This window comes from Lingula anatina, chromosome 2 (genome assembly GCF_051362555.1).
Source record: "Lingula anatina isolate TDL-2025a chromosome 2, LinAna3.0, whole genome shotgun sequence".
Lineage (NCBI taxonomy): Eukaryota > Metazoa > Brachiopoda > Lingulata > Lingulida > Lingulidae > Lingula > Lingula anatina.
Window position 1 is genome coordinate 47,649,457 of NC_141768.1, and position 13,872 is coordinate 47,663,328.

General features: G+C 38.5%; 1 protein-coding gene across 5 annotated transcripts in view; it reads right to left on the minus strand.

Annotated features, from left to right (window-relative positions):
* The window catches only part of LOC106151371 (uncharacterized), a 57,761-nt gene that overhangs the window by 18,084 nt on the left and 25,805 nt on the right, over window positions 1–13,872 (minus strand). For all 5 annotated transcript variants that reach the window (XM_087003224.1, XM_087003223.1, XM_087003225.1 and 2 more), the window contains exons 35-57: window positions 12,866–13,005; window positions 12,016–12,228; window positions 11,356–11,533; window positions 10,512–10,663; window positions 9,660–9,896; window positions 8,941–9,180; window positions 8,282–8,508; window positions 7,883–8,050; window positions 7,412–7,574; window positions 6,455–6,697; window positions 5,709–5,833; window positions 5,265–5,458; window positions 4,855–4,982; window positions 4,440–4,556; window positions 4,001–4,144; window positions 3,458–3,623; window positions 2,921–3,032; window positions 2,428–2,561; window positions 1,870–2,147; window positions 1,457–1,588; window positions 1,215–1,310; window positions 736–1,021; window positions 343–458 (exon numbers count right to left, since the gene is read on the minus strand). In XM_087003224.1, the coding sequence (XP_086859350.1) occupies window positions 343–458; window positions 736–1,021; window positions 1,215–1,310; window positions 1,457–1,588; window positions 1,870–2,147; window positions 2,428–2,561; window positions 2,921–3,032; window positions 3,458–3,623; window positions 4,001–4,144; window positions 4,440–4,556; window positions 4,855–4,982; window positions 5,265–5,458; window positions 5,709–5,833; window positions 6,455–6,697; window positions 7,412–7,574; window positions 7,883–8,050; window positions 8,282–8,508; window positions 8,941–9,180; window positions 9,660–9,896; window positions 10,512–10,663; window positions 11,356–11,533; window positions 12,016–12,228; window positions 12,866–13,005 (3,989 nt within the window). The remainder of the gene's footprint in view (window positions 1–342; window positions 459–735; window positions 1,022–1,214; window positions 1,311–1,456; window positions 1,589–1,869; window positions 2,148–2,427; window positions 2,562–2,920; window positions 3,033–3,457; window positions 3,624–4,000; window positions 4,145–4,439; window positions 4,557–4,854; window positions 4,983–5,264; window positions 5,459–5,708; window positions 5,834–6,454; window positions 6,698–7,411; window positions 7,575–7,882; window positions 8,051–8,281; window positions 8,509–8,940; window positions 9,181–9,659; window positions 9,897–10,511; window positions 10,664–11,355; window positions 11,534–12,015; window positions 12,229–12,865; window positions 13,006–13,872) is intronic.

The window sequence follows — 13,872 nt, forward strand, 5'->3', positions numbered from 1 at the left end:
GTTAAAACATCACAGTTGTAATCAGGCTAGTCTGTGTGTGTCCAAGTGTATGTGTATGTGCATGTGTGTGTGTATGGGTGGTGGTGGTGGTGGTGGTGGTGGTGGTGGTGGGGGGGGGGGGTTGGAGTCTAGACATAGAAGTCATGTAGACATTGGACTATCAACTTATTCTGAATAAAATATGTATCAAAATATTGTAAAATAAAATACACATGTGTGCATGTGAATATCTGTATATGTAATCAAAAGAGATAACTAGTTATAACTTCATTTCAAAATTTGGTGTATACATTAATGCCCAATATTTCAAAGCCAGTGAACACGAGTAATGCTACCACTTACTTGTGATATCACTGCTGCAGATATAGTGGGCTTTACTGCTGCAGTTCTGGACTGTCACTTTGAACCCGTCACTCCTGCTGAGCGCCAGGCACATGCCTTCATTACCTGAGGTGGGCCTACATAACACAATATATATGAAATTACACAGCTGATTTATGTGAAGTAACTGCTGATGAAAACATCATTGCCTAACAGCATGTGTTATAATGAAAATATAAAAAACAAAACAAAACAAAAAAGCATTTGTCTGTAGACCATAAACATGTATGTTTAAAGAGCAAAATGAGTCAAGCTGATACACATTTTTTACTAATTAATATCTACATGTACAAAATAGGATGCATATTTCTTAAAATAAGACCACTTTATAATATCATACAGAGGTCTACTTACAGAGCCCCACCCAGCGCAGACGCCAGCTCTGACCCTGCCACAGTTACAGTGTTTCCTCCAGCGTCTTTAAAACTCATACCATCCCACTTGGCATCAAGCCAGTAGAAGTCCCCGGAAGCATTACGACTGGTGAGATGCTCCCGTAGTTTCTGCAGCAGCTGTGCCGAGGCAGGAGCCGTGTTCAGACCGTACTGCCTAGAACAACCTGAGTTAACGTCACTGTGAACAGCTGTGACAGTGGAGGCAGAGTAACAGATGCCATCATCAGATAAACCAGTACAGCCATCTGAAAAGTGTGGACAAGATAGTGTTATAACAATAGTGACATAATAATAATAATAATAATAATAATAATAATAATAATAATAATAATGAAAAAATTTAATACATAAGATTATTATACAAATATATGAATAAATAAGACTGAAAATAAGACAGAAATCTTGCCATTTGAACAAAAAATGTGTGGAATCACTTACATCTGACAAAAATCTTGAAACTGCAGAAAGCCACATTTCCTGCAAAATCTTCAACACGATACGTGACCTTGTGTCTGCCCCATGCCAAAGTTTGACCTTAAAGTAAAAAAGTGCCATGATCATAATTCATGTGCTCAATTTTCATGATGTTTGATGCTAACTTCCAATTGTTGAATGAAGGAAATTACCAGTCAAGTATGAAAATGCTGAATGTTCCAGTCACTGCCTTGCTCTGTTCTTACCTTTCATCATGCTTGGTGTGAGTGACTTGTATGCACCATTCACTATGGGGTCTGCCCACTCCGCGGATTTGGAGCGTGTAGAGGTCACCAAGTGCACGTCTGCTGGACAGGTTATCATGAGGGGAGTGACATCTAAAAATATACAGAATTTAATACCTTACATAATACCATACATATTTAAAGTGAAATATATTTATTTGTATATGTTATAAAATCTGAAAGCAGCAGCAGCTATGGATAAGGGATAAGTTACCTATAGTAATTAATATATTGTGAAAGTTTACATAAAATTTAGGGTACTGTCCAAAATAAAAAAATAAATAAAAATAAAAAAATAAAATAAAAAAATAAAAAAATGTTCCTAAGTGCACAACTTCTCAGACATATTTCAATTTGCTATCTAGTGAAGCTACCTGGCTGAGGGTCACAGGTTGGCCCCACAAACCCTGGGCGGCAGGGCGTGGTGCCCACGGTACTGCTCCCTGTCCTCACACAGCCTCTGTTCAGTCTGTAGTCTCCCCACAACAAGATGCGGTCATCGTTGAACCTGTCGGTGCCAATGCCAGGGATATCAGCCAGCGGGAAGACACGGTTGAACACAGTCAGTTTGCTCAGGTAGCCCTGGAATCCTTGCCCAACTACGGCGGCTCTTCTGTCCAGGTCATACTCGCCTCCAAGAACAAACCAGCCGCTGGCAAGGAACAAAATTTTTATCCTTAGATACAAATTCATCTATAATACTGAATTTAAGCTCTATGAAAATGTAAAGCAGAAAAATTCAGATAATCACTCATTTAAGTAAAATTAAAATACATCAAAATATTATCAACACAAATAACGCAATAATATTTCTTAATTCAAAATTGTTGAGAAAATCAGCCATTCAAGTTCATGTAGAATAGAAATCTGACATGTAGAACCTTATTTTGAAACAATACAAACAATAAAACTCTAGGTAACAGTAAACTCACAAGGGTGGCAGTGTGAGACCGAGGGCGTAGGTCATATTCCTGATGACCACCACACTGTCCACAGTGACAATAAGTCCAGTACTAGAGGACCATGTGAACACCACTTCATGCCAGTTAGCATCATTAACATCAATCTGGAAGTACACAGTGATTACTCATATATAATGTAGATATTTCACATGCAAGTTTCACCAACCAAAAACATTTCATGGTATTTTGAAGACAATAAACAGTTACAAGTGAACAACGTCTTTCAATAAAGAGTGCACTGAAACTCACACATTGTTATCATTTTGAAGGAATACGCCGCTACTAAAAAGATATCATGGTTCTTCTGCACAAGTTATCTTAAAATTTCCATCATCCACTCTGTGTCTCAATTAAAGATTTAACCACTCAAAAGTCTAAAAAAACTGTTATATAATACTGCACTGAGTAATTATCGCAGATGGATTTCACCAAGTTTTACAGTGAACTTCTTCACCATTCTCACCTGTACCACTGGGTTATTTCTCATACAGTGTTTGACTCCAGTGAAGGAGACGCAGACACCTTCCTCATCAAATGTGATCACCTCAGTGAGAGAATTCAGATTATACTGGACTCTGGAATTAATAAATAGTATTAAAATATCAGCACTGGTGAGGAAACAATAAAACTTGAGTGTAAAGGTACGGTCAAATCATGAAACAGTCGTTAGACTTACAACCCAAAATACTTTAGACTGGATGTAAAAATATGTACAGTTTAAACATATCACTTGCAAAACACTCAAGAATATATAAAAAAGGGTGATGATAATGTCTCTTCTTTCATCAGTGTACAGAAATCTAAAAATTGAAAATTTACATATGAAGCAGGTGTAGATTCTCAATAACACATATAAACCTCTTTAGATGATTTCCCTTTGCTATATACATTGTATATTTTAGTTATGCTATTTAAAACGATATGGTGGCATTTGGTCAGGTTTAGTGGGAAAGAGCTGACTTCACATGGAACTTTACTATCACTGACAATCAAGACTTACGTGGAGGCAAACATGCTGACAAAGGTTCCTGTGCCATTTTCTTCAGCAAACCTCACGTCAAATTTAAAGGTGAAGCCACTGCCTCCCAGCACAAATGGATTGGCCAGCCAGGCCAGGCCAGACTTGGTGGGGGAGTAACAGTTGATGTCAAAATCCGAGTCCACATCTGAAATGAAAATTAACTTAAATTTTAGGGATTGTTGCCAGATTGAAAAGGTAATCACACATATTTGGCCTTACTCAAAACCACTTTAAGAATTCATTAAAATTCCTCCCTTTTTTTGGCACCAACAAAGTGTCTGACCCACGGACATTATCATAACTGTCCTGTGCAAAGCCAGAACACTGTAAATATATTTTACTTGAATTAAAATACATCGCAATATACAATTGTTATTAGGTTGTTATATCCAAGACGATATTAATGAATGACTGCTGATTTCATTAAATTATCCAATTCAGTTCTAGAGTATCACATCAGAAAACAAGACATTATTAAAATAAAAGAGCACAAAATTACAACATGATTTATTTTCCACCTACCTTTGTCACAGTCCTCCCCCAGTTTCCCCAGTGGACAGACACACAGATGAGCGTTAATACCATCCACACAGGTAGCGTTCACACCTGGACATGTCCCTGGCTGACAGTCATTGATATTGTCTTCACACTTCTCACCTGTATAACCTGCAAAGAACAAAGGATGTGGAAGTAAGATCTAAGGCAAAGTAGGCCTAAGTATGGTAAAACCTTTACAAAAGTTTGAGAGGTGAACACTGACCTGATTATAAGGACAAAGTAAAATGACTTCAATATGTGGTTATTATGATTTATATCATAAATCTGTGTTGAAAACCTTTATCCTGGAGCTTAGCTGGTTATAATTACTTTACTTCAAAACTAAGATGAACCACAAATCACTGTATTTACTACATTTTCTTTAATGTTATTTTTAAAGTCAATCTACAGCTGTTGGTCTCACCTGGCCTACACTGACACTTGTAGCCAGCATGCATGGACATACAGGTCCCGCCATTCTTACAAAAGTCATCCTCGCCACAATAGTTCTTAACAAACTGGCAGCCTTGGCCATAATAACCTGGGTACACAAAGGTATGTTGTTATGATATCCACAGCCAAAAACTGTATGGTATTTCTCTGTACTGGCTATTTAAGTACTATTTAACATTAAAGTTAGAACTAAACAACAGCTAGTGTACTGAACTGTGTTTCATCAAAAATTATCATTCCAAAACTACAGATCAAGAATATCTCACATTTAAATAATTTTGTGCACACTTGATGCTATATACCTATTTTTCATCTTTTTATCATACACATCCCAACAAAATCAAGTATACCTTAGTGGCTTAAGCAATGTTAACACGCTTTCTTACCATCTCTGCAGTCACAAGTGACCTGTTCGTTCTCTTCTTGGCAAGTGCTGCCCTCTAGGCATGGGTTGGCATTAGTACAGATATTGACCTCATTTTCACATGCTGCCCCATATCTACCACGGGGACACCTGTAACAGTGGAGATGCACGTTGTTTAACATGAAATCAAAAAGGACTTTAAAGTGAAAATGAATGAATCTCTTCTGAAGGAACCTTCAAACCTTTATTTTTCATTGCTTCCACTGATCAACTGATTGTGGAATTTATTAAGCTTTTCAATAAACATTAATTTTTATTCAAGACTCAAACTTTATACATAAAAAAATCTTAGTTGCATACTCCAGGAATAATATTTCCTTAACTTCATAGTTTCATAATTCTATAATTTCAATGGCCAACCCCATACTTTACCTGCACACAAAGTTATTGAATGAGCTCAGACAGGTGGCATTGTTTTCACAGGGGTATGGCTCACAGGTGTCAATCATCTTCTCGCAGCGTTTGCCCTCCCATCCATCAGTACAGTTACACTGGAAGTCGGCCACCTTGTCCACGCACACTCCACCATGGAGACAAGGCTGACACTCACACTCATCTGTCTCCTCCTGACATGTCATATAAAACAATACAAACATCTACAATGTGTTACCGGTAGATTGCCTCATTTTTAAAAAGTGCCCATTAAGTTTCATTCATTCAGTTGAACTTAATTTATATAAAAATTGGTTGTTTTACAAACGAACTTGGAGTCTATGTTATACTCTGTGAAAAACATTTATAATTTACAAAAAAACTGCACAAAATAGGGTTACGTAAAGACCCGCACAAACACAAAGATATTCAACAACAACTCACCCTGCAGTTCACGCCCTTATAACCAGCTTCACAAGTACACGTGTATCCTGACGGCATGTTGGTACAGCTGCCTTTACGACAGGGGTCTGAGGCACAGTGGTTGATTTCAGTTTCACATTTGTTACCTAGGAGACATAAAGAAATTTATTGTAGAAATTTATAGATTATCGATGAAAATTTGCAGCACTTAATAATCTTTAGCTATCAAGTTTACTTCATATTTGAAAAATAACCCTATAACATATGTACAGATTTGTTTGCATGAGTGTTATAAGCATGCATTTCTGATGATCGAGTAACTGTATCATCTCACAATACTCTACCTACCTGTGTATCTGATAAAGTAGTGACATTTGAATCCATTGGTCTGTCCTCACACTACCTACCAGTGTTTCCCATAGGACAGTGACATGTGAATCCATTGGTCTTGTCCTCACACTACCTACCTGTGTATCCCATAGGACAGTGACATGTGAATCCATTGGTCTTGTCCTCACACTACCTACCTGTGTATCCCATAGGACAGTGACATTTGAATCCATTGGTCTTGTCCTCACACTACCTACCTGTGTATCCCATAGGACAGTGACATGTGAATCCATTGGTCTTGTCCTCACACTACCTACCTGTGTATCCCATAGGACAGTGACATGTGAATCCATTGGTCTTGTCCTCACACTACCTACCTGTGTATCCCATAGGACAGTGACATGTGAATCCATTGGTCTTGTCCTCACACTACCTACCTGTGTATCCCATAGGACAGTGACATTTGAATCCATTGGTCTTGTCTTCACATTGGCCTCTCACACAGGGATTACTGGCACAATCATCTTTGTTATGCTGGCATGTATACCCCTCAAAGCCAGTTGGGCAGTCACACATGAAGAAGATCCCTATGTTGATACAGGAGCCACTATTCTGACAGGGGGAGCCAGCGCAGAAGTCAACAGTCCAGTCTGAAGAGGGCGCACTTGCAGCAGGACAAGCTGAAATAAAAGGAAAATTGATGTATTCATCAAAGTGTAAAAATATCATTCTTAACAATGTGCACTCTAAAAGTTGTGCAACTTAATAAATCCTTACTATAACTCTCTTGTTATCAATACATAATTTCATAAAAAAATAAGCATAAAGAGAAAATCACTTTTATCTAAAATAAGTAAAACTACAACATCATAAACATGAACCCATACAGGGTACAACTACCACCTTTAATACAATGAAACAGAATTGGAGATTATTTGCTGCCAATGAAGTCTCCTTTACTACTTCACGTGATTTAATTGACCATTGTCAAAGTGTGACATGACAGAGAATCTCTTGTGATAGCAAGTCCAGTTCCTATTTATTTGCAGAGTCATAGGGGGCATTTAGAATAGGGGATTAACTAGTCCGAGGGTCAAATATGGTGACCCACTACAAAGCTTGCCATCTAATCTGCTAATAGACAATGAATAGATATCCCGTGGGGAAGTATTTAATTAGGTCAGCCAAATTTAACCCTCAGACTAGTTAGTTCCCTATTCTGAATGTGGCCAAAGAGTAAAGCCTTGCCCTAGATTTTGACCCACGTATGACAAGCTAACATTACCCCGTATAATTAAATGGAGGGCAGTCTCTCTGATACACACACCCACAGTTTTGTCCCAACTGTCAATACAAAGTTCTCGATAAGAACACATTCCTTAGCTCACACTCACATTGCACCATGAGTCCCAGTCTGAGCAGGATCTCAGCGCCACTGCTGGGTGGACTCGGGTCAGTGACTTGGTCCACGGGGTGGACTCTCACACTGGACGCTAGGAGTGGGGGTTCAAATGTCACCTTGACTGCCCCGTGTCCATTCATGTTGCCTTCAAATACCTGAGGACAGTAGATTAGGGTGAGTAACAGTTTACACACGTTAAGAAATACAATACAAGCCTTGAATTGTGTATTTGGATAAGAAGATACTTAGATGAACACAACAATAATCATATTAAATTAAGACCCTTAGAATTCATGTAGAGGGAAGTTTCATGTCAGCCATTTAATACCGAATTATGAAAAAAATAAAATGAAATATAAAAATAATATGGTCCAAAATAAATTTGAATTAACTGCGTTGTCTTAAAAATAAGGCTTTTTATTTGGCAAAAAGTTAAAGATCAACAAAAATTCAGAAACCATACCTTGGGTGCTCCGTTATCCATGACGGTATTGTAGGTGGTACCGTCCTGTGAGTAAGTGACCAGGAACCGAGTGACGTGAGATGTGGCGGTGGTGGAGATACTGGGGACATCGTACATCCCTCCCTGCAGTGCCACCCCCTTCACACGGCTTAAAGCACCTGCATCAACCTGGATAGGGTATAGGGCATATTAGATCTGTGGCTATTTAACACAATATAGTAGAAATGGATCAGACATGAAAAAACTCCTATCTAATATTTGCTCCTTATCACAATACAACACTTACCTGAAAAATTTAAAACTGGAAGCTTCACCATGAATTTTTAAAAAACATAATCTATTAATTTTATTAATTCTTAAAACAGTGTGCCTCGAATACAACTCAATCCTAACACTCACCTGTACATACTGTTTTTCTGCCACATCAGTGAGGTTGGTCATGTAATCGTATCTGTTCTTGACTGGCACGCCAGAGTAAGTGTACGGTATCCCGTCCTTCGTCACTGTCTGCATTCCACCAATCAGAGGCATGTCAGGGGCAAAGTCCAGAGTAGAGCCAGAGATGGACAGCGTCCACTTGCCATCAACAGGTGTTCTCACTTTGGGACTAAACAGCAGGGAATTACCTGAAATGACAGCAGTTACAAGGATATGAGACCAGTTCTCACTGAAAAAGTAGGAAAATTGTCCGGAGGTCCAGGGTACACGATTCACAAGAATGACCCAAATGACCCTGAAAAAGTCGGAATTCTGACAAAAGTCTCATCAGTGAGTCAATAAGTTAGATGTTGACAAAGCACATCTTTTATTACTAATACATAGCCACTTCACAGGTACTTAAGGAAATGTTGCATCTTCAGGTTCAACAATAAAACTGAAAGGTAATGATGTATGAAAGAAAATACACTAATATCATGGAAGGATAGAAGGAAGGATAAAATAATATGATCTACTGGAAAGATAGAAAGAAGGAAGGTTAAAAAAGGAACAAAAGAAGGAATAACATACACTTATTCGGTAGAAGTATACACAGAATGGACAGATCAGTAAAAACATACTAGATTTAATATAGACTCTTCTATTCTGGAACACGGTAATATCCCCCACATCACAGCCGGCAGACATGGCCACGCAGGCGGTGTTAGTTCCGCTGACCACACCCGTGTTGTAGATGATGGCCTTGCAGTTGTCATCACTGCTGCACTGGTCAGCACACTCTTGGAGGGTCCCCGGAACAAAGATCAGGGGGAAAAGGCTACCGCCACATGTGCCTGGGTAGCTCTGGTAGCAGCTGATTTCTGGAATATACACATGATAGGGTGAAGAACTGAATTCTAATGCCAGCAAATGAGACACGTGAGAAATGTGTGTGTGTGTGTGTATGTGTATATGTGAGTAAACCACTGCCTGGATGTTACAATAAAATCTACCTCCCCAAAAACAGAGTTCGAAAAAAACTTGCAAATGCTAACAAGAAAGGACGATTGTACAACCCAACTGCACAACAACCCAACTGCACAACAACCCAACTGCACAACAACCCAACTGCACAACAACCCAACTGCACAACAACCCAACTGCACAACAACCCAACTGCACAACAACCCAACGGCTCCGTAATTCAAAAGCATCGCAATTTGCAACCGAGTGCAAGCGTTTCTATTCCATAACTAGGCATTTATTTGGCCCATATAATAGCCTGGAAATGAAAGGTGATATTGCTATCACAATTCGCGTTGCTTTCGAGTTATGGAGCCCTGCTTCACTGCTCCCCTACCTGTTCTCTCATATGTCATAACATTGGGGTTAGCAGACAGGGAGTAGCACATCCTGGCGTAGGGACTACACAGCTCAGTGGTGAAGTCGTAGGAGAAGCCTGCACAACTGGTGTGGACATTACACAAATAGTGGCACTCCTTCAGTGACCTGTTGGCTGCCAGGCCTGGGATGGTATTGGCTGCACAGGAACCTTCTCTCTTGGTGAAGCCACGGAAATTTGTATTCTTATCAGAGGCTGGAAATGTTTAAAGAAGCTAATATAGATACAAATCACAGGACATCTTGAGAAAATGCTGTCAGATTGAAATATGAAATAAAATAATTGATGAAAAATTGTTCTGACTTGGATTAAAAAATGCTTCAATTGAATAACCACTAATGCCCATAAGCAGGTCTTTTTCACAATTACTTTTAAGTTATTGAATTTTGCTTTGGAAGGAATAACTTTTCCACAATTTGTAACAAAGTTTCCAAAATTTCCAACTAACTTTTAAGTTAATTGAATCTCAAAAATGTCAGTAGTATCAAACACTTTCATACTCCAGTCATGTAAAATGAGCTTAGATACACATCTCTATCTTTTCAACCAGATACACATCTCTATCTTTTCAACCAGATACACATCTCTATCTTTTCAACCAGATAGACATCTCTATCTTAACCAGTACTACCAGAGTCGATAAATGTTAGTGATAGGTACGATTCTTTGGTGCTAAATAATTGCATGGTGTGTTGGTTAATTCATGGGTTTTGTGCTTAATATGGGTGTTAGTGCTAAAGATCTGTGGGTAGTGTTAGTAAACATATATAACTGTATATAAAGCCTGTCTCCTCAGAGGACAGTTCTCACCTGGCATAGAATACGAGCACAGGAAGCCATGCGCCACAGTGTCGTTACCACAGGACACGTGTTCCACCATCCTGCTGGCGGCCACAACCACGCTGCACATGGACGTGTTGGTATCTTCCATGTCTGACACCCACACAACACCCAGGTCCATACTGGAGGGGAATAGAACAGAATAGATGAAGGATGAAGAGAATATTGGTGATAAGATTTGATGACTTTATTGCTAAGTAGGAATTCGACTTTATTAGAATTTTAAAGGTACCGTAACTCATTCAACAAGTTTAACAAGTGTAACAAGTTTTCATACACAATATATAATTACAATTCAAACGGATTTTGGTTTTGAAATAAAACATCATTCTTCTTTCAATGCTAAAAACAAACGTCAGAAGCAGTTAAATTAACTATAACAATTCATAGAAGTGAACTTCCCTAGTGGGCTAGATTTGGTCTTAAAGTGCAATTTAAGTTCACAAGTGATCTTACACGATCTTAATCATTACAGCAGTAGTCTTAAAATGGACTGAATCTGCTTTTAAGGTCAAAAATGATCTAACATCTACTTAAATGGTCAAGCAGTTTCCTCCCCTCACAATGGGGGATACCTCCCCCACAATAGAGGACACCTCTGCTCACAATAGGAGAATGTGTAAGGGGAGACAACTTAATTGGCTGTCAGACTAGAAATGGTCTTACTCATATTTTAAGATCACAGAAGACTATTTGTCATCTTAAATTGCACTTTAAGACCAAGTCAAGCCCACTAGTTTTAAGCTTATGATAACTAGAGTTCCACATACTAGAAGAAAAAAAGTCATCATATGTAGGAGTTTGGCATACTTACACTTTCATGGCTGTGAGAGTGGCCTCCATGCCAGCTGTGAAGAAAGGCAGTCCTGTGCTGCCAAGCTCACCAGATGTCGCTGCACATGCTGCCTTTGCCTCACTCTGGTTCAACCCATGCATGTCGATAACAGTATGGCATGCTCCGGCCAACTCCACTGTGCCGTCTGGACACATACCTGCAAACACCACCATATTGTCCATTGAAACTGATTTTCTATTGTTTTTTTTTTTGACATTTTTAAATGTGAGCAACGTATTGCCTCTCTTTCCTGCTAACAACAGGGACATGCTGTTCTAACCAAAGAGAGGCTCATTACTGGTTGAAGTTTATGTCTAAAATGCCCTCTTCCTGAAAACATGGTGACATTTGCCAAAACTTGAGGTTGATGTAGACTGAGGAGGATAATACAATACCTTCTGCTGGCTTTCAATTGAAGATTCAATGTTTTCTCAATTTATTCTCAGATTCTCCTATTTTCTTCTTAGGTCTCATATCATCTCTGCCCAAATGATAACTAAAAGTTCTCTTTTTTATACAGGTGTGACTGAACTCAATACACTATAATAGCCACTCAAAACTTTTTCTAAAGATGACTAGGAATATTGGACCAAAGATGTCAAAAAGCAGAACCACAATAATGTTAAAACCAACACTCACTCTGTCCCCAAACCCGTGCCTCCAGGCACATGTGTAGACCCGTTATGTGGTTGTCCACACAGACATTGCCTGCACCACACGGGTTGCCAGCACACTGGTCAATGATCATCTCACAGTGGTTGCCATAGTAACCAGGTGGGCAGTCACAGGTGTAACTGTTCTCTGCCGGGGTGCAGGAGCCGCCATGTTGACATGGGTTGGACAGACAGTAATCTGGAGTATCAAATAAACAGTGAATATTCTTATCATGTGTCTATTATCATATAAGATGTTGACAGGGGTTGGACAGACAGTAATCTGGAGTATCAAATAAACAGTGAATATTCTTATCATGTGTCTATTATCATATAAGATGTTGACAGGGGTTGGACAGACAGTAATCTGGAGTATCAAATAAACAGTGAATATTCTTATCATGTGTCTATTATCATATAAGATGTTGACAGGGGTTGGACAGACAGTAATCTGGAGTATCAAATAAACAGTGAATATTTTTGTTATGTGTCTACTATCATATAAGATAGTGCTTAGGGCTTCCTTGTTTGATATAATTGTTCATTATTGTTCATACAAGTATTATATACAATAATATCTACATTTAGGACTACAGAAATGATGTGATACAGTGACGCACATACAATAAGCTGAAACATTACTTATGTGCCAAATGAACACAACATAAAATTATGTAGTTTAAAACTTCTAGGTCCATGAACAAAAATGAGCATATTCCTTTATTAATTGAGGAAATAATTATGTTATAAGAATAAAAGTTTTATAGCTGCTACAGGGTATATCACAGCATGAATAAAAGCATCAAAAAGACATATTTTGGAGAGGTCTGACTCACCTATCATGGTTTCACATTCATATCCAGTATACCCTGGCCGACATAGGCACTCTCGTCTGATGGCTGTGGCTCCGATAGGCATACAAGCAGCCCCATTCTGACATTGTTCCTCGAGGCAAATGTTTCTGGTTGTCTCACACCTTTAAGCAAACAGGAGTAAATGTTTCATTTCTGGCACTCAGGTTTGAATTTGTTTCCAAATATCAACAGCTTTCTGCAAACTTTTACAGATATGTGTGATAAATTTGAACCATGTCAACAAGGCTTTATACCTTATTATCAAGCTTTGCATCAACAAAACACACCAAAAATATTCAAAAAATTTAAAACATGGGCAAATGTTGGCATGCATGTTGTATTGTATAAATTTACCTCAGATTTAGAATGCCCACAATTTTCATTGAAATTAATCGTATAAAATAAAACTAAGCACTCTAAAACAAAAATTGATGGAGGGGAACTCAACATATCACCTGGCAAAAATAATGCATTTCATGATGACAAACTAACAGAGCTGCCATGGACCTGATATCTCAAGTGAAATCTATGCAGTGACATACTAGTTTTTTTTTCTGTGGAGCTGTGGCCAGTATGGCTAGTGTATTGATGATATATATGAAGCAGCAGTGTGACTTATTAAAGCACTGCTATATTTGACACTACTGCAAAACATCAGTGTCCTTGTACATGGAGCGTAAAAAAAAAACTATGATGATACTCATTGCCATCTGCTGGACAGGGAGGGACTGGTACATAAATACATGACTTATTATGACTTAAGCAATATTTCCCCAGGTCTAAGTAAAGGGAATGCCAGTTTCACATGAAATAAGGTGTTCATACATAACAAAATAAATACTTAATGCACAAGAAACACATGAAAAGCATCTATGAGATCACGTCAAATCTTACCCAGAATGTGTGCTATTCCTGACACAGAAAAGCAAAGCAAAAACAGAATGCTGAGATAATGTAAACCCTCATCTTTTGCACATATTAAACAGGTA